This window comes from Arachis hypogaea, chromosome 19 (genome assembly GCF_003086295.3).
Source record: "Arachis hypogaea cultivar Tifrunner chromosome 19, arahy.Tifrunner.gnm2.J5K5, whole genome shotgun sequence".
Lineage (NCBI taxonomy): Eukaryota > Viridiplantae > Streptophyta > Magnoliopsida > Fabales > Fabaceae > Arachis > Arachis hypogaea.
Window position 1 is genome coordinate 4,312,940 of NC_092054.1, and position 19,943 is coordinate 4,332,882.

Genomic DNA, 19,943 nt, shown 5'->3' on the forward strand with positions numbered 1-19,943 from the left:
TATCAAATGTCTTTTTAATTATTTAATTTATATTTTTGAGTAAAAATTCAATTTGGCTTTTATTTATTTTTATGAAGAATAAGACGCCCCTTATTCAAAAAAAAAAATAGATATTTTAATTTTTAACTTTTTTATTTAGAATAATACGACTTTTAATTTCTATTAAAAAATTCGTTAAATAAAAATAAAAATTAATTTTGTAAAAATTTTATTTATAATTTATGGTGGTTTAAATTCACAATATTTTCTTTAACAATATAATTATGATTATTACTACTACCACTTTTTTTATCCTCATCATTATTATTTCTACCTCTAATATTTTTATTATGTAACCATATTTTATCACCATTGTTATCTCTTTTATTGTCATCATCACCAATATAAATATTATCAACAGTAATGTTATCTTATTTCATTTATTGTTCGATACTATTTTTCTTTAAAAAGGTCTTTGTACTGCAATTATTTTTTTCAGTAACATCATTTTTAGCAATGATTTTTCTTCAATTAACCACTACAAGTAAAAAAATTTTTAAAAAATAAATTTATTAATAGTTTATGTGAACAGTGACGGACCCAAAAAAATTTATATCGGGGAACAAAAATAATATACATTACTATTAAAAATATATTAATCAAAATTTAAAAAAAAATAAAAGTGCATATTAATTATTCGAATACAAAAAAAATTACATATAATAAAATAGAACGGAAGATATTTTTTGAAATATTTTTCTATTACTATTTCTAAAAATAAAAAAATATATATTCTAAATTAGTAAATTGATCAATTGACTTTAGAAATTTATATGCAACATAATTACATATAATAAAATAGAACGAAAGATAAACAAATAAATAATAAAGATCACTAAATTGAGAATAAAATAAAATATATATATTCATGAAGAAAATAAAAAATTAGATTAATACTTAAACTATAATTGTTTGAATTAAAATTTGTAATTGAAAGTATCAAAAATAGAAACAATGAAATTGAAAGATACATAGAGTCATAGAGAGTTATATAAAGAAAATAGAGAATTTAAAATTTACATTTCAATGAAGAGAAAATGACCACTAAAAAAGAAATAAAAAAAAAGGTTGAAAATATGAAACTAAGAAGATGATTTAAGAGAATAAAAAAGTGGTGATGGTTGAAAATATGAAACTAATAGTCAAAATGATAAAAAGATAAAGTGGATTTAAGACTTTAAATAATTGAACCAATTTTATTTATAATTGGGTCATTTAAAATTTAAAATGGGAACACATATATATATATATATATATATAAATAAAACTAATTATAAATTATAAATAGGTCCGTCTCTGTATGTGAGTTTAAAACCCCTATAAATTATAAATAAAATTTTAATAAAACTAATTTTCGTTACTATTTAATGGAATTTTTAAAAGAAAAATCACAATGTTCTAAAATAAAAAAATTGAAGATCAAAGTGTCATCTTTTTTAGACAAAAAATTATGTTATTCTTTGTAAAAATAGACAAAAATCTAATTGAATATTTAATCTATATTTTTAAATAATTTTCACAATAATTAATAAGATATTTTTGTAATTAAAGTTCTTTCTTAATAATATTAAATATCTTTTTAATTATTCAACTCATATTTTCTAAAATATAACTTTTAAAGTCTGAAATAATGGTGACAACAAATATTAATGAATATTGGTATTTCAAAAGCCAGAGTAAAAGAGATGAATTATAACTTATAAGATTAATTATATAAAGCATCATATGTGTTGGATTCTAAATTATAAATTAAAAAAAAAACTTTAGATTTTTTAAAATACACATGAAATAAGTCGGTTATTCATTTGTTTCTATAGTCCTATTTTTTAAAGATAAGTATTGTTTTGGTCCTAACGTGTGGGGTCGGAATTGAAATCATCCTTCACATAATTTTTTATTTAGAATTGTCTTAAACGTTTTATTTCACATTAAAATCGTCCTTTTAATTTTTTATGGACAAAAATACCCTCCACCACCACCAGTACTTTTACGGGCACCACCGTCAGCACATTTACCACCACCAAATACACTAAATCAGATTCAAGAACATCAAATCAGATTAAACAACATCAAATTCACCAACAAAATCAACACACAACAATAAAATAAAATAAAAAACAAATCAAAATTAGAATTAGAAACAAAGACAGAAGTAGAAGCAGAAGACACAAAAGCCAAAAAAACAGAAGAAGTAGAAGCAGAAGTAGAAAAGAGAGAAGAAGGGGTGACGACGAGTTAGTGACCAAGGGGAGAGGAGTCGCCGTCGTCACATGCGTCGCTGTCGCCATCGTATCGCACCCAAAGGAGAGGGAGAGAGGGACGCGAGCCAGTGATCAAGGGGGAGGAATCGCCGCCGTCACACGCGTCGCCATCGAGGTGAGGAATGCGTCGCGTCTGGCCGCCACTCGGCCTCGTTCCGCTGCGAGGTGCAGGTCGTCGCGTCGCCGCTAAAGAGAGAGAGAAACAGAAAGAACTAGCTCGCGAAGATGGAAAAGACGCGACGGTGAAAAAAAAATCCTAGTTCCAGGAAAGAGTTTTGAACTGGAATAACTGACGAAATATCAAATTCAATTATGAACACATTAGTTACATACAAACGAGACTCTCCTTATAGTCAAATTAAAATGCTCCTTTAGAGAATAATGTAAAACCATCATCCATCTATAGAAAAGAAAGGTAAAGTTATTTATTGTAAATAATTAAATAGAATAGGAAAGACTTGGAGAGAACATTGAATTGATACATTCCATGGAGGAATGGTGTATTATACATGCCCACGAATCAAGTGTTCAACCTTCAAAGAGAAAAACTTAATTCTTGCTAACATGTGCTATGCTTTAACAACATATTTTAAAAGTAGAATTTAATTTGTATGCACGGTAGAAAAAAAATTGTATACACATAATTAATTATATATTATTATATTAATAAAATTATTTAATTTTTAGATTTATTACCTAAAAATTATTTAAATATATGAGTTTAATTGAATGATTTGTGTAAATTTATATCAAAATTAAGTTCTTAAAAATATTATTAAAATTTTATTAAAAATGTCGGAAATATAATTTTCTTATATTAAATAGTTTAAAAAAATTATTATTTCAAACATTAGATTTGAGGGTTATTTGTTAGTTGTTACTATGAAGTACGAGCTCTACTCATTAGACTCTGAATCTGAACCTCGTTTTAGAACGCTTGATAGTTTGATCCAAATAAAAACACTTGTGCAGTGATTCAAAGAGTTGCATGTGCAAATCGAATTGAGAGAGAAATGGGATTCGGAATCCTCAGAAACCTCATTCGCCCTCTCTCAATCTCATCATCAACTGCCCTAACCTCTCGCATAACAACCGCCGCCGCCACCACAACGACGCCGTTTCGTGGCCTCCTTTTCGCATCTCCGAAGCAAGATCCCTGCTTCTTCAAAACGCACCAATGGAATCTTCCCCTTTCGAACCATCTCCATAGCTTGACTGACACGCGCTTCCCCAAACGCCGTCCCGCTGATAAATCGCGCCGAAAGAGAGCCTCCTTGAAACCCCAAGGCGCGTCACAAGCCTAGCCTTTTCTTTCAAAAACAATTTTTTTGTGGTTTTGCTTTTGAATCTGTTCGTAATGAAACTGTGGATTTTTTCTTTTCTGTGCGTGTATTTTGCAGGGCCTTATGCTTGGGTTGAGCATACTCCTGGCGAAACCATTCTTCCGAATAAGCCAAACGAAGGGAGTATCAAGAGGAGGAACGAGAAGAAACGCATGAGGCTGCGCCGTGCTTTTATTTTGGTGCGCTCTTTTAATTCCCGAAAATTGAAATTCAGGCATTGAACAATAGAGGGTTTAGACATGGTTTTAAATTGTAGTCCGCAATAGTATTTAGGGTTTATGATTAATAGCAAAAATAACTATATTTCCTTTTTGTTTGTGTAATAGGAACATTGTAGAAATTAGGCAGGCTAGGAAATTCATTTCTGCTCTGTTTGTTGGTTGTGTGAGGATTGGATGGTAGCTTTAAAATGAATAGCTATTCTTCTCTGGAAGTGGTTTGGGGAAGTGTGAGGGCATCATCTTGTTTTGTTTTGAAGAGGACACTTTAATAATTGTCAAGAAATTGACATTTTGTTTTTGGCTCCTAGACCAGGGTACTCCCAACACCTGCAAGCATTTGTATTATAACTTATAAGTCCAATGTAGAAGCTGGGGAACTCTTCCTCAAGTGATAGTTATAAGTTAAAAGAAAATTTGGTAATACAATGGGATTAGATTATATTTGGCTTGATACTCAACATGGTACATAAAATGTCATGCATGAGTTAATTTGTATGTTAAAAATTTAAAAATCTCTTGAAAGATACATTTAAGTTTGTGTTAGATACTATGATGATAATAGTTTTCCACCTCCATTAATTATTTTCAATGTGGAATTCTCTGGCATTTACAGGCAGAAAGGAAGAAAAGGATAGCTCAGATGAAAGAAGCTAAACGGAGAAAAAATATGAAGAGGATAGAGCGCAAAATGGCAGCAGTTGCAAGAGAAAGAGAGTGGGCACAAAGGCTGGCAGAGCTGCAGAGACTCGAGGCAGAGAAGAAAAAATCCATGGCCTGACTTTTCTTTGAGATCTCATCTGAAATGGTAATACTAGTTTAGCTTTTGAGCTTATCATGATTTGAACTCTCTACAAAACCCCGTTTAGTGTACCTTCAACAGTGTATTTTCTGTTAATTTTGTGGTCGGGTGCCTATTTCAGCCCTTGTTTTCTTCCCTGAACTGTAGTATTGTCGAACTTCCCCCGGAATCCTTGCCCCTGTCTAGAGAGTAAAGTTTTACAAGTGTTTTTTTAGAAACAAAAATGAGAATAACCTGTCTGTTGCAGATTCATGAGCATTACTGATGTCACACTTATGATTTTGGAATTAATATGCACAAAAACCTCGTATCTTCCTTCTTTATGTACCTTGTAGAAAGTTCAATCATCTTCCCTAGTTATGTTTTCGCTGCACGTTTTGGCTGTGTCATGAAGGTGAGGTTATCAACTGACTAGTTTGTTAAGTCGCATTAAGGAGAAGCGAAGATAACGTCAGTTGTTAAAGGTCTCTAGGCAGTCCTGCTCTAGATTGTGTTGGTTTGTTTAGTTGCAGTATTTTTGTATGAAAGCAAATTGATTGTGTATTGGTGTATATATTTAAATGCTTCCAAGGGTGAAGACTGCTTTCCATATTATAATTGTGCTCTTCTTACCAAGAAAACTTCCCTCAGTCTCAGGCCAGGGCCAAAGTGGCCGGGACCAACCCATGGATCACTTTTCTGTTAGTTGTCAACATACGTGGGAGCAATCCGTTTGACGGGAGGAATCGTTGATGTCTTTAGGTATTAAATTTGTCAGAAATAAAGTGTCTAATCGAGAATTCCTTGGAGAATAATTCGGAATTTCAATCTATTTATAAAGTTTTTGCTACATATAAATATTTTTCCATTCTTGAATTTGAAACACACTTGTGGTCACCTCATAGACCAGAGAGTTTTTCTTATAGATCACTTTCAAATGACTCAGTATGTAACAAAAATCCCATACAGCTTCCATAGCTTCCTTGGCATCTTCAGAGCAATAGGGATTCACTGATAATGACTTCATAACTCGATACATTTGTTCAGATTTCATTTCAATTATTCAGCAATGAATAAGTTACAGTGAGCAAAATGTATAAATCATGACAGAAGGAAAAAATTCTGGGCTTTGATTTAACAGCAAGGTAAGTCATTTAATGACCAATGGAACATAAACAATGGATAAACTTTACAAGTCATGCAACATTGTAATTTGTCATTTCAATGAACTATAGAAAATAGAACATACACTATAGAAAGTAGGTCTAAACTTTATAATTTGAAAAAAGTTTAGCTAACATGTCCTCTAAATATTGTTTTTCTATTTAATGTTGTTTAAATTTGTTTTGAGAAATACTGATTTTTTAATTTATTTAAAAAAAAAAAATCCTCATTGTGAGAGTTAGATATGCTGTAATGAGTATTGGCGGTCTTGTCTTGTCCTTGAATATAAATGAGCAAGTGCGAACTAATAATGTTGGAGGGGGAAAAATCAAATTGGATTGGTCTGCTTAGTTCACTAGTTTGCTTAAGTAAGTGTCGAGAGTTCGAATCTCGCCTTATACATGCAGTAACTTATTGGCCAGCGGCAAACCTTAAAATGAAGTTCCGATTTGCGACGGATTAGTCATTGGCCTACCGGACTAAAGAATATGGTGGGAACAAAAAAAAATGTTAGAAGGGGAAATGGTAATTTTGTCTTTGAAGTACTCTTTTATTTATTGTCTTGGGCCGAAAACATATCTCTGATATGTGTAGTTCATTATTGAATGCTGAAAGTAGAATTCGTAGCGAAAGTGGAAGCAGCCTAGAACATTAGTCTTTGTTGACAAGTGGCACTTAATATTAAAAGTAGGAAATGCCAGAGTTAAAATACTTAAAAACTTGAACATTTCTCTAAGACTATTGCCGTTGTATTTCGTCTTAACTATTGTCAATGAAACATCTGTATCCGTGTGTATTCATGGACAGATTATTTTGAAGCGAGGCTTTTCCTTCTTTTGAGGACTGCATCAGTCTTGTAATTTTGTATGTTACGAATGTAAAAATCTCTTGAAAGATACATTCAGGTGTTTGATACGATGTTGATAATAGTTTTCCATCTACATTAGTACTGGTTTAGCTTTTGAGCTTGTCATTTGAACTCTCTACAAAAAACTCTTCAGTGTACCGAATAATTTTTGGTAGATTTGTGAATTCTACTTTTAGTGTCGTGTTATTCATAGGTAGTAGTAGTAGTGATGCAACAAATAGAAATTGGAGATTGTATTTACCCTTTTAACTTTATATTTCAACAATGGATATCAACATAAAATTGTCAAATCTCAAATATCAGAAGCATAAATCTTTGATGTTTCTGTAAGCAAAGAATTATTAAATTTGTCAATATATACTAGAATTTAATTTTGATGCACTATTAGTATAAAGTAACTTTATATGTACGTCTAATTACATAACACTATACAATAAAAGTAACTTTTTCTTACATTTATCACACGAATAGTCAGTCAAAAGAACGGATATAATTAGACACTGGATAAAATATTTTATATTGTTAGTAGATTAAAATTAAACTTTATATACTAACTAAAACTTTGCACATTGATCATGTGTAACTAAATCAAACACCAATACAATAAAAGAAATTAATTATCTAATAACATGAAAGTGTATATATATATATATATATATATATATATATATATATATATATATATATATTGGATAAACAAATTATCTTTGTAATTAATTAAATTCAACCAAATACCTCAAAATTTATTTTTTATTTATCTTACTCACACACTCAACTTTCAATGTCTTCTCTTTTTCCTTCTTTTCTCCTTCTACATAATTTTCTTTCTCCAACTTCAATTCTTCTCCTTTGTCTTTTTCTTCTTTTTCATTTTCTTCTTTTTTTTTTCTTCTTCTAGTTAATTTTTGGGATCTTCTATATCTCCTCATTCTTTTTCTATGTTTTTTCTCTTCTTTATTTATTTGTTTGTTTGAACTGTGAAATTTTAAAATTTTTATAAAAAAAGAAATAAAAAAATTGTTTATATTTAACATAGAAATTTTGTGACGATAAACACAAATTTTTTTAAAGATAAACACAATTTTTTGAATTTAATCTTAAAAAAAATTATTGAGAAAAGAATATAAATTTTACCATAATAAAATCAGATATATTTTAAGATAGACATAAATTTTTCAAGAGAAATAAAAGAAGAAAATACATAAATCTATTAATAAATACTAAAATTTTATGATGATAAATACAAAATAATTTTGCAGATAAATATAATTTTTTGAAAAAAACAAAAAAAAACACAAAAACTTATTGAGTATAAACACATAAATGTTCTGCTTATAAATATAAGAACTTTTTAAAAATAAACATAACTTTTTGAATAGAAACCTAAGAAAGAACACACAGAAATTTGTTAAGAAAAAACACAAATTTTAGGAGGATTTATTAAGAAGTTTTTTTTAGAGTAATACACAATTTTAAAAAAATAAAATAAAAAAAGAACATATAATTTCTGTATTATGCAACTAAAATTCATGTCTTTTTTTTAACAAAAAATTATGTGTTTTAATTTTTCCTTTGTTATTACACAATTTCTTTGTGCTTTTTTTTCATATAATTGTTAACTCAACATTTTTGTCAATACAAATGGATTTACTTAATTGTTGATAATTTTTATTTTCAATTAATATTATTGTTTAGAAATTTTGTGAGCTATATAGTATATACACTATCTTGAGTTTTTGACATTTTGATCATTTAACCAACCCCCCACCCCCATTACATAATAATAATAATAATAATAATAATAATAATAATAATCGTATTAATTAACTTTTTTTTATACTACAATAAAAGATTTATAGCTGTTTTTATATGAAAATATATATATTTTTTTATCATTAGATGATGAATTATAGATTTAATTTATTATAAATGTTTTATTTTTATTTAAAGTGTAGCTAAATAAAAAAATTATAATTTTAACACATATTTTTATCATTTTATGAGAAGATGTTTTTAATATCTTCTTTTGAGTAGATATATTTTTTTTCTGGCTGCAATATATATCAATCAAACACAAGACAAGATCCCATCTTCAATGTTACACGTTCAATAATAGTGCAAGAATGCATACTTTATAACAGAAGCAACAACATTCATTCATTCATTCGGTTATAGGTATGCAGTACCAATAATAAACCCCTTTTCCAAATACCCTCTTTATGAATAAATCGAACAATTTAGAACAAAATCACCGTTTCCGTTTCAGAATTGAATGTGGCACCTCAATAGCAAGTGAAAACCCACAACAGCACACAGCAACATTAATAGTCTCACAAACAACATTGACCGAAAACGAAAAAATCCAATTGCTACTTACGTGTGTTTATTATCTTTACCCACCTAACTCTTTTTCCGATCAATAACTAATTTGCTCAACTAAATGAGTTGCTCATTTAAGACTTTCAACAAACACCTCACACTCCTCTGCTTCCATAAGTGCATCACCTCTTATGGTTTCATACCTTCACTTTCTCACTTTCTTCCACCGCTTCTGAGCTCGCGTTCCTCTCAGCTTCTACATCACTTGGGTGAGTTTCCATTTTCATCAGGTCCTTGTTGTTTTCTCTCTCTTTCTCTTTGGCTTTCTGACATGAAACTTTTTTTTTGTTTGCTAGTGTTGTTTCTTCTTTGATTTCTTTTGTGTCATATGGGTTAAAGGGTATATGAAAAATTCAGTTTTGAAGTTGAATTTGATAGAGTGTGTTATTGGGGTGTCACCTTTCCCAATGCAGCTGTAATTGGTTTGTGTTGGTTTCTTCTACATCATGATGAGAAAAATCATCTCTTTAGGTTGAATTTGATGAGAAAAATGGGAAAATAAATGGCCTTGGGGTAAGTAATTTTACCTGGAAGTTTTCTTTTGTAGAGCTTTGTTCCCTTGTAGCTATTAGCTAATGATCATGTATGGTCAATTAAGTTAACATTTTTCGTTTTTGATTTTTGATCAAGTTGTAAGTATGTACAAATCTGAGTTGAGTTATTTGGACCGATATTTTGCATGTGCAATATTTATGATCAAATTACACTCTTTGGTTACTGATTTCTGAACCATTGGTTTGTATTTTGAAAAGGAAGAAGAAAACTGTAAAAGGTTCCTTCGGTTGTGATTAGGACTAACTGTACCTGCTTTTATATCTAGATGCTGTATTAGGGTAACAGTTTGTAGTAGATGGACTCTATCCAATAAGATGATATTTACTTTGATTTTTGTGATGATTTGATGATGATGCTGATATTCCTGTGCTGGAAATGTTGAACGGCCACCTTGGTTCTGAGCAGTTATCAGTTTATTGAACTTGAATGATCACTTTAACAGATATCAATTAGATAATGTAATTCTATGGTTAAAGAATTTATATATTGTTAATATCTAATGAATCCATTTATTTGATTGACTGAATGATTCCTTCGTTTTAGACAGCTTCTCATTCTGCTTCAGTTATGGAGGTGTTCAAAGCAGTTGCCAAGAACGAACTTGCAACTCATGGAAGTGTTGCTATCAGAGCTGACCAGAAGAGTTATAGTTACAGGCAACTAATCTTGTCCGCAGAGAAGATATCTAATATATTGTGTGGCAGTGATGTAAAGACAGTGAGTCAAACCTTTAGTTTTTATTTTTGTTGCCTATTGATTGATAAAATAATACTATTGCTTAGCATTTCATCAGAGTGATCAACAGGAGAGCCATAAGGCTTAACTATGAAGAATTATGTTATTTTTCTTTGAAGAGTAAAATTATTCGTTAAAAAAAAAAGGAGAGTACAAGAAGAATGGAGGGCAAGGTATCTTCGAACATTAAAACATCGAACATTAAAACAAAAAATATTGAAGAATAAGAGTATAGTAGAAATGAAGCTAGGATGCTTAATCTCATTGCATGTCAGAGATGGCATCTTCTTTGAAATAAACATGGGCAGAAGCAAACCACAAAAGTAAGCTACAAGTATAGTTGTTTCCTTTTACAAAAAGGGCAAAGAGATACCCTAAGACATGCATGTGTTACACTTCAACTGAATTCAATAACAAAGTTGCTGTTGCATGGTGCAAATTTTCCATAATTCGATGTTTATGCTTATGTGGAACTATGGGAATGCCGTGCTGCATCCACATATAGGTGGAAAAAGAACCATTTTATGAATCTTTGGCAATACCAACATGCAGGGAAACCTTAGTGGAGCTCGGATAGGAATTGTAGCCAAACCCTCTGCCGAATTTGTAGCTGGAGTACTTGGGACTTGGTTTAGTGGAGGTGTTGCTGTTCCACTTGCACTAAGCTATCCAGAACCAGAGCTCTTACATGTGATTAATAATTCGGTATGCTTTGGAAAGCCTCCCTTTTTTATATGGCTACCATTTTTGTTTGTTTGTTTAGTGTTCAAAAGGCTTGTGAACTTTCTCCTGTTAGGACTGTTTAATTAATTATTTCTTTATAATTTTTTGGTATCTGTTATCTATACTTTCATATAGCTGATTTATTTGTACATGTTTGTCCATATGAAAGTACGCTACTGATTTGATAGATTTAGTCTAATTGGATGTTGGGACATGACTGAACTATTTTATTCTGGCCTCTGTTGTTCATCTGAACTCACAACAATAACCATAGTAGCTTCTGGATTAGTCTCTTTGCATGCTTCTGTTGTCATTATTATGTCCAGTTTGTTGCTTCTGCAAGTGTGTTCATTCTCAATTTACAGAAAGGTTGTATGAATATGCCAAGATGATCTCTCTTATACGAGTTATGGACCTATGGAAGCAAGATTTGGTTATATGTTGGAAACAAATTAGTTGATCCATTTATTTATTCTACATGCCTTTGTGCTCAACTTCTGCTTTATGGATCCAACCTTTAACAGAAATTTGATGATAATTTGTCTGTAGGATGTGTCCACAATACTGAGTACTGAAGATCATAGTGAATTAATGCAAAACCTTGCCAATAAAACCTCTTCTCAGTTTTTTCATCTCCCACCTGTTCTCACTAAGTCCTCAGAGAAAAGCAGTGATGAAGATTCACAAAATGGGGAAATTGATGTTGATAGAATTTTCCGGGACAATATTGGAAAACCAAGTAAGAAAATAACAATTTCAATTTTTTTTTTCCCACTTGGATAAAATAGAAAACCTTTTGGTAGCACCTAGCTGATGGTTGTTTCTCATAATTTGTTTTCCTCATCCATTGACATAGGTGAAGATCCAGCACTGATTTTGTACACAAGTGGGACAACAGGTAAACCTAAAGGAGTGGTTCATACTCACAGAAGCATTGCTGCCCAGGTATGTCGATGATTTGTCTCGATTGTCTAATATCATGGAATAATGGTACATCAGTTTCATTTATTGAGATAAAAATGATCTCCCTGAACACCAGTTCTATGTTTTTGCAAATTTTTTGGGTGTGATTAACAAATATCAAATAATACTAGTAATGCTGCAGTGCTGCTTAATAACTTATTTTTAATTGTAATGCAATTCAAGCCTTGTTGATATAACTATGTCAATCCGTCTATATATTTTTATTGTTTTTCAATAATATTTTCCCCTCAACTTTGTGTTGATTTTAGGTCCAAACCTTGGCAAATGCATGGGAGTATACATCTGCTGATAAGTTTCTACACTGCCTACCGTTGCATCATATCCTTGAAAGTTTTTGGTGCATATATTATTCTACATTTTATTATTAAAAAAGTATGATCATCAGTAGATTATTTGCTGAAGATGTGATTTCGGACATCTTTATGATGTCAGTCCTTAACATATGTGATATACATGTTCATGGACTTTTCAATGCTTTATTTGCCCCTCTCTATGCAGGATCCTCGGTAATACTCTTTTTCACTCTTGCTTACAAAACCAAAGACAAATCTAGAGAAAACAAACAAAAAAGGAAAATACATGTGCAAGTAACCTCTAAGTTAGTTGTATCCCTTTTAAATTGATGATATTATGTATTTAATAATCCATTTTGTCCTGTTGAAGGTTGAATTTATGCCAAAATTTAGTGTGAGGGGAATTTGGCAGAGATGGCGTGAGTCATATCCATCCGAAGGATCTAAGGTTGATGATGCTATAACTGTTTTCACTGGAGTAAGTATAGTTCTGCCTAGCACTACACAATCCTATATAATATAATGTAAGCCGAACTGAAGACAGAACTCTATTTGGTGCTATAATCATAAAATATACAATTTATGGGCCATATGATGGTATTCTCTTTTATGCTTCTTTACTTGAACTATTTTGTGTGCTTAAATTCTGCATGTGGTATCAACTATGAACAGTAATTTTGTTCTCATTATATCCTTTTGTGAATTAAGGTTCCAACTATGTACACCCGGTTGATACAAGGTTATCATGCAATGGATCCTGAGCTACAAGCCACCTCAGCATCTGCTGCACGGAACTTGCGTCTTATGGTGAGACAAATTGCAACCGTGACAAATTGTTTGAAGATAAATGAACAATTGATTGAATTTGTGAAAATAAAGTGTTATTTTTTTTTATGATTTTTTATTTTAATGATTGACTTTCTCAGTGTGTAACTAAGCATGCATGATGCTTTGCCATTTATGTTGTGTTGTCTTGCATTTTTTCTGGTTGTTGATCAATACCTTCATGCCCGAATCTGAATCATGTTTTCATTCAGATGTGTGGGTCCTCTGCACTCCCTCAACCTGTTATGCAAGAATGGGAAGCCATCACCGGGCATCGCTTATTGGAGCGATATGGCATGACTGAAGTAAGTACCCTCTACCTGTTAAGTTGTTCAGCTTTCAACTTTGCATAGAATCACTAACAATGTATTTCACTATTGCCCTCAATAATTTTGTGATGGTTATTCTTAAAGCATCTTATGTTATTATATTAATGTTCATAGTTTGTCATGGCATTGTCAAATCCTTTGAAAGGAGAGCGTAAACCGGGCACTGTTGGCAAACCATTTCCTGGTATAGAGGTCAGTTTAGCTTGCAACTTTATATTTACTATTGACTTTAGATTAGTATATGGACATTGCGATTTCTCATTCCATTGATGCAAAAATCTGTTTGACAATATAGCCTCAACAAAACATTATGAGGATCAGGCTATGTAATTGTCTACGCACATTTATTCCAAAAAGGAAAAAGAAAAAAAAGTCTAAGGCTCTAAGCACATATTTAAGGAAATTAAACTTGCTCTATGTTCTAAAAAAAATACTCATATCTGAAGCCTGGGTGAATTGAATTCTTCTATGCTGCTTGTGTTGTTGCCTCATGTATTGTTGATGTGAACATGTAAGGTATATCACATGGAATTTTAATGTTGCTTTCTATCTATGCATGATAGGTCAAGATTCTTTCAGATGAGGACAGTGGGAAAGAAGAGACTAAAGTGGGGGAGCTTTGTGTTAAAAGCCCTTCATCTTTTAAAGAATATTGGAAACTTCCGGAGGTACTCTCTGACATAGTAGTTAAATGCACCACATAAACTATGTTCAATTGTTCATCCTTATGTAATACCCTGCTCCCCCACCATGCATGTACCATACTATCCTAAGACGACAGATTGTTTTTTAGCAATAGAAAGTTGTGTGATGCTAAAAGATGGAGCACAGGAGAAAGGAATGTAGATTTAATTTGATTTGCACAGTCCTGCATTTCAAAGATAAAGCATGGTCAAGGAAATGTGATGTCTCCCTCCTGAGATTTTATGATTCCAATGCAGATAACGAAAGAATCATTTACTGAAGATGGATTCTTTAAGACTGGGGATGCAGTTACTACGGATAAAGATGGATACTACATCATTCTAGGACGTAAGGAAATCTATCTATTTATCTATCTATATATGGTGGTTGTTATATGCTTAATTGTAACAGTCACCACATTGTCACCTGTCATGCATTAATTTCATATACCTAGTACCCTACTTCCAAAATTCTAGGATGTTATCTTTCAGCTTGAGCTTTCCATTGTTCCAAATGAATCTCAAAAAAAAAAAAGGGCAGCTAGGTGCATAAGCATCTTGCCTTAACATAAGGTCTGGGAAAGCACTCAAAAGGGGTAATGTAAGCAGCCTAACATGATAATTGTATCGGTGGCTAATTCCATGCTAGTGTTGCAACAGTCCCTAAGAAACCACTTTCCTAAATTCCAAATAATTAGGGTTAGGACATTTGGTTTTTTACCTAAATTTTTTGACAAATTTTACTGATAACATATTTAGATATGTATGAGACGTTGAGAATTCGTAAGTCAATTTTGTCTTGATTAGCTTAGGTAATGATAGAACCTAGATTATACACAGAAGAATTATGTGTAATTGTATACTTCAATAATATGTATGCCAACTTTTTTATGGAGCTATTATCAGCACAAACAATTACCATTTTCATTTCTTTGGGATTCTATGCAGTTCTAGTATGTTGAATTTCTGTCTTGAATAACTGTAAAACTCCGCTTGATTATCAGGTACTAATGCTGATATAATCAAGGCTGGTGGCTACAAACTATCTGCCTTAGAAATTGAATCAGTTATACTAGAGGCAAGTAGCTCATTTTTCTATCTTATGGTGCAATTGTTAACTAATTAACTTATATATAGTTGCATAATAATGGAACCAAATGGCCAAATATAAGGAACAATGTGATCTTTACAATCAGAACCATTTTGCAGCATCAAGCTGTCGCGGAATGCTGCGTTTTGGGTTTACCTGACAAAGATTACGGGGAAGTTGTCGGTGCGATTATTGTACCAGAGGCTGATGTCAAGAGAAAGCGAGATGAAGAATCAAAGCCTGTTCTAAGCCTGGAAGAGTTATCCAGCTGGGCCAAACCCAAAATTGCACCTTACAAGGTATTGTTGGATGATTGATGATGCTTGTGAATATGGATTAGATTCATCATATTTTCTTAGAAATATTTCATGTATATAGTTTAGGACTTTAGCCAAGTCTATTATGTTATCTTAAAATTTTGAGAAAAAGACCAATAGATCTCTAACTTTTTAATTCAAAGACACACAAATCTCTGACTAATTGAAAATATAAAAACATCTCTGACGTTCTAAAATACGAGACATTTAATTTCTCGAGAACTTATTTGTCTTCGAGATAAAAAGTGAGGGACGTATTTGTCAGTAATTTTAATCAAAATGTATGTCCTATATCTAAGTGTCTCAATTCTATTTGTTTTATATTGTCTCAGATACCAACAAAACTTTTTGTTTGGGACTCACTCCCTCGCAATGCAATGGGGAAGGTAATTCACATTTTCTTTTTGTTTACTTTGTAATCCACATCATTTTCCTTCATTAACATGAGTCCTTTTTCTTATAAGAAATGTGTTTTTTGGTAAATTAAGAAAGAAAGTTGGGTAATTAATTATTTTTCGTATAAATTTTCAGGTAAATAAAAAAGAGCTGAAGAAAATGCTAGCTTCGGAACACTAAATTCCATAGCATTATTTAAGGTGGGGCCATTCTCAAATAAAACCGAAGGAGTTGTTGACATGAAAAGAGAAAGCCTAAGTAGGATAGATTATTTTAGTTTAGCATTTTAGATTCATTCAAGAATCAATGAATGCTTTTTTATATTGTTTCTTATTATTATTTTTTGTGAACTATATTATTTATTATGTAATATTAGATAAATAACGTGAGCCATTCATATTTTAGGAAATAGGAATGCCTAATTTCTAAATAGTAATTTCCCAAAACATGTCAAATTCTAAATTTAATGTAGAAAACAATGTTCTAAGTGCATAATAATAAATTAATAAAGAATTTCTTCTTATTGTAATTCGATTGGCAATATGATGTCAGTGGATTAATTTAGACTTGATTTGGTCAAATTTTTCAGAGGGGTATTTGAGAATTATCTAATTTTATTGTTTGGTAAATACCAAATAAAAAAAAAAGTGTTTTTACTTTCGTTTAGGTCTTTTTGAAAATAGTTAAAAAAATATTTTTAGAATCAGTTTGTATTTATTAAAACTAAAAAAATTAATAAATAAAAAGATTATATATTTATATTTTCATCTTTTAAGAATTAGATGTTCTTAAAAAGAATATTTTTCAAAATGAGTTTGTATTTATCAAAATTAAATATATAATATAATTTCATATGTAATAAATATTAAATTTATATTTGTAATTTATGTTTTTTTAGTCCTTTTAAATTTAAAAAAAAATTGTTTTATCAAATATAATTATTATTCATTGAAAATTATTTTTAACTTAATTTATATATATATCATTGTAAACTTTTACTGTACACATTGTACGCTTAGGTCATTGGTTCCTTATACTTTCTCATATATATATATATATATATATATATATCACCAGATGAACTTGCATAGCTCGTCAATTTTTTTTAGTGTGTTTATAATGACAATGATAAATTGATAATGTTGTAGAAAATGGATATGCTTTGATAAAATATTTTCCATGCTTTTAAACTCCAACTTAGACTCCATAATTTTAAATTTTAAGTTTGAATCAATTACTCTAAATTCAAATTAACTAAATAGTTTTTCACTTTATCAGTCACTTGTATTAAATAAATAATTTTTTATTTTTTCATTATTCTTCAAACTCTAGTATATTATATGGATCTCGTTATTTAAACATAGCTTTGTGTTTCACGCCCCATCATAAATGGTAGGTATTCTTTCAATCCATTCATCCGCACTGTCAATCTTCTCAACTCTAACACTTCACATACGCAACATAATTTTTTTTACGGAGATATTTCTTATTCTTAATCTATCATATATGTATTTTTGTTATCTGCATTTATTAACTCTTGTTTCAACAAAGCTTAAGATTTGTGTTTTCTAATATCTTTAAATTCTGCGTGCATGAAACAGAGATGGATGTACGGTACACAATTTGATTTCATGTAGAGTATGATGGCATTCAAAGGTCCCAAGAACAAATTTGATCATGAGCATAAACCTAAACCTAAACGACAAAAGGTTAGTTAATCGTCATTCCATGGTTTTAGCATTTATATCTTTTTTGTGATTTGGGTTGATAATATCAATAGGCAAATTAGAAAACTGAGAAGGATATACCAAAACTACAAAAATAAAAAAACTAATAATTTGGAATTAGCTATAGTTTTAAGCAAAGGAATGAAGGTAATTGATAAACTCATATAGAGTGTGGTTGAATTACTGTAGACATAAATTTTTAAAGAGGGCAAAGTACTGTTTTGGTATTTAATGTTGGGGCTAAATTTTAATTTAGTTCCTAACAATTTTAATTGGATTCAATGTTGTTTTAAATTTGACTGAAATAATTAATAGGAAGCTTTTACATTAGTGATCATTGGTAAGTTAATTTTACTTATATACCAAAACTGAACATTATATTGATTTTTAAATATGCTAATTGTTTGTGTCAAATTTAATTGGGGACAATTGAACCGTTTGAAACTTTTTGAGACTGAAATAGAAGGGTTAAAAATTAGAAATCAAATTAAAAATTAGTCTAGATGATGACCAAAATAATATTTTATCCTTACTAAGGACCATAATTGTGCTTTAGGTGTTCATTATGTTATTTGGGCTACTGTACATCTAAATTTAAATTAGTAGCGAAGTTAAAGATTGCAATTTTGCATGTACACCAGAAAATTCATGGTATATGCATGTTTATACTATCTGTCCAACCTCCAACCATCACATATTGATTGTGACTAGTTTCTTCTACCATGTGCTTTTCCATTTAGTTATGGTTTATCTATTCATGTAAGCTTTTACATTTGACACTTCATAAGAAGTTGGGCACTTAACTACTTGACCTACCCGAGCAGCAGGGATATTGTGCAAACTAAGAGAAGTAGATAAAATCATAGGCAAATGCTCATAAATAAATAATAATATTGCTGATGATAGTCTCTCTGATTTTCTTCCTTGGAAATTTCATAAAACCAGTGTAATCTTGGTTGTTTAGTACTTTTACTTCTCACAAGATTAACATTAGTAAACCTCAAGAGTAGAAGGAACATGTTGTATCAGACCTTATATTAACTCCCACCAAATTAAACTCATGTTTTCAAGTCCTCCGTTGTGTTGTCTGTCTATATCATTGTCTATCTCTTGCTTCTCATTTACAGTGTGTTGGTTTAAATTTAAGCATCATCAACTTTATAATTCAATAGGTTTAATCATATCTAGGTAACTAGGTTCATGACAGTGTAATTCATTATGTTAGATACTATGATTTTAAGACACTATAATAAAATTCGGTAACTCAGTTTAGAACTAACTCTTGACCTAATGAATATAGAGGGGGAGAAGAGAGATAAGAGATTGTGGGTTAAAATTCAAAGTAGTGTCAACTTGAAATTGGATTAACATTCTAGCTGATAGAAGTCTACTAAATAAGTATCCTTCTTATGTTGTATGTATTAACAAAAAAAAAAAAAAGTCTAATTGGATTAACAAAAAAATCATGATCTACTGCATACCATTTATTGCAAAGAAAATAGTAGTTACGAACAAAGAAAAGAAAGAATAATGAGTAGTGGATATATCATCATTGTACAAATATCATTTCTAAAAATACAATGATGTCACTTTTTATCTCTGGTTTTGTCTTAATTTTCAGCTACAAACCTAAAAGCTCCCCAAATAATGTCATATTTTTTTTTGGTGACTTAAATAATGTCATATAAAATCAGCACTTGCACTCTCTGGAAATAAATAGCACTTAATAAATAAAATTAGGGTTTATCTATCAAAATAAAAAAGCTTTCATTAAAAATATAAAAAATTTAAATTTTTAATATATTTATTTTATATTAATTAAATAAAAACATTTAAAACTTTAGCTAAACCCATCAAATTAACACGAGATTCTGAGTAAAATCTTGGTAATGAATCTAAATAACAATTCACAAAATAAGTATCCAACACTTTCCAATAATTTCTGTAGCAAATCAAAAACGTAGAAATTAGTATTGTTTATTAAACAAAAAATCACAAGGGCCCATTAAAAGCCCAAAATAAAATAAACAAAAAAAGTTCCAAAACCCGCACATATGACATCTCTCAGTCTTCTACGTGAATTACCCGTTTTCTCCTTCGAGATCATTCTGTCACTCCGAACAAGAAAAGAAAAAAAGAGAAATTTTTTCACCACCATACCCCCAAATTACCCAACAGCGACAAATGCAATGCTCTGATGCAACCAACGTTTTCTTCTCCTTCTTCTTCATCC

At 30.5% G+C, this 19,943-nt stretch overlaps 2 protein-coding genes across 3 annotated transcripts; both read left to right on the forward strand.

Moving 5' to 3' along the window:
• The first annotated feature begins 3,140 nt into the window (after nucleotides 1-3,140).
• Nucleotides 3,141-5,254, forward strand: LOC112776561 (uncharacterized). The gene is made up of 3 exons (XM_025820763.3): nucleotides 3,141-3,587; nucleotides 3,701-3,822; nucleotides 4,478-5,254. Exons 1-3 carry the CDS (start codon nucleotides 3,314-3,316, stop codon nucleotides 4,640-4,642), a joined length of 561 nt encoding a protein of 186 aa, XP_025676548.1. The 5' UTR covers nucleotides 3,141-3,313; the 3' UTR covers nucleotides 4,643-5,254.
• A 3,411-nt stretch (nucleotides 5,255-8,665) lies between these two features.
• LOC112778582 (probable CoA ligase CCL8) lies at nucleotides 8,666-16,512 on the forward strand. 2 transcript variants are annotated; one of them, XM_025822886.3, is made up of 17 exons: nucleotides 8,666-9,262; nucleotides 10,156-10,325; nucleotides 10,896-11,048; nucleotides 11,616-11,805; nucleotides 11,923-12,011; nucleotides 12,299-12,368; nucleotides 12,504-12,556; nucleotides 12,714-12,821; nucleotides 13,052-13,150; nucleotides 13,381-13,473; nucleotides 13,612-13,689; nucleotides 14,061-14,165; nucleotides 14,439-14,529; nucleotides 15,185-15,258; nucleotides 15,390-15,569; nucleotides 15,920-15,973; nucleotides 16,119-16,512. In XM_025822886.3, exons 1-17 carry the CDS (start codon nucleotides 9,115-9,117, stop codon nucleotides 16,161-16,163), a joined length of 1,800 nt encoding a protein of 599 aa, XP_025678671.1. In that variant the 5' UTR covers nucleotides 8,666-9,114; the 3' UTR covers nucleotides 16,164-16,512. The 2 variants fall into 2 exon arrangements, with proteins under 2 accessions (XP_025678671.1, XP_025678672.1); XM_025822887.3 differs by having other exon boundaries at nucleotides 8,764-9,262; nucleotides 10,152-10,325.
• The last annotated feature ends 3,431 nt before the right edge of the window (nucleotides 16,513-19,943 follow it).

Coding starts and splice junctions, on each gene's coding strand:
- LOC112776561 (XM_025820763.3), top strand. CDS start 3,314: ATGGGATTCGGAATCCTCAGAAACCTCATTCGCCCTCTCTCAATCTCA. Junction 3,588..3,700: donor AGCCTCCTTGAAACCCCAAG/GCGCGTCACAAG, acceptor TGTATTTTGCAG/GGCCTTATGCTTGGGTTGAG. Junction 3,823..4,477: donor TGCGCCGTGCTTTTATTTTG/GTGCGCTCTTTT, acceptor TGGCATTTACAG/GCAGAAAGGAAGAAAAGGAT.
- LOC112778582 (XM_025822886.3), top strand. CDS start 9,115: ATGAGTTGCTCATTTAAGACTTTCAACAAACACCTCACACTCCTCTGC. Junction 10,326..10,895: donor GTGGCAGTGATGTAAAGACA/GTGAGTCAAACC, acceptor ACCAACATGCAG/GGAAACCTTAGTGGAGCTCG. Junction 13,690..14,060: donor AACCATTTCCTGGTATAGAG/GTCAGTTTAGCT, acceptor TATGCATGATAG/GTCAAGATTCTTTCAGATGA.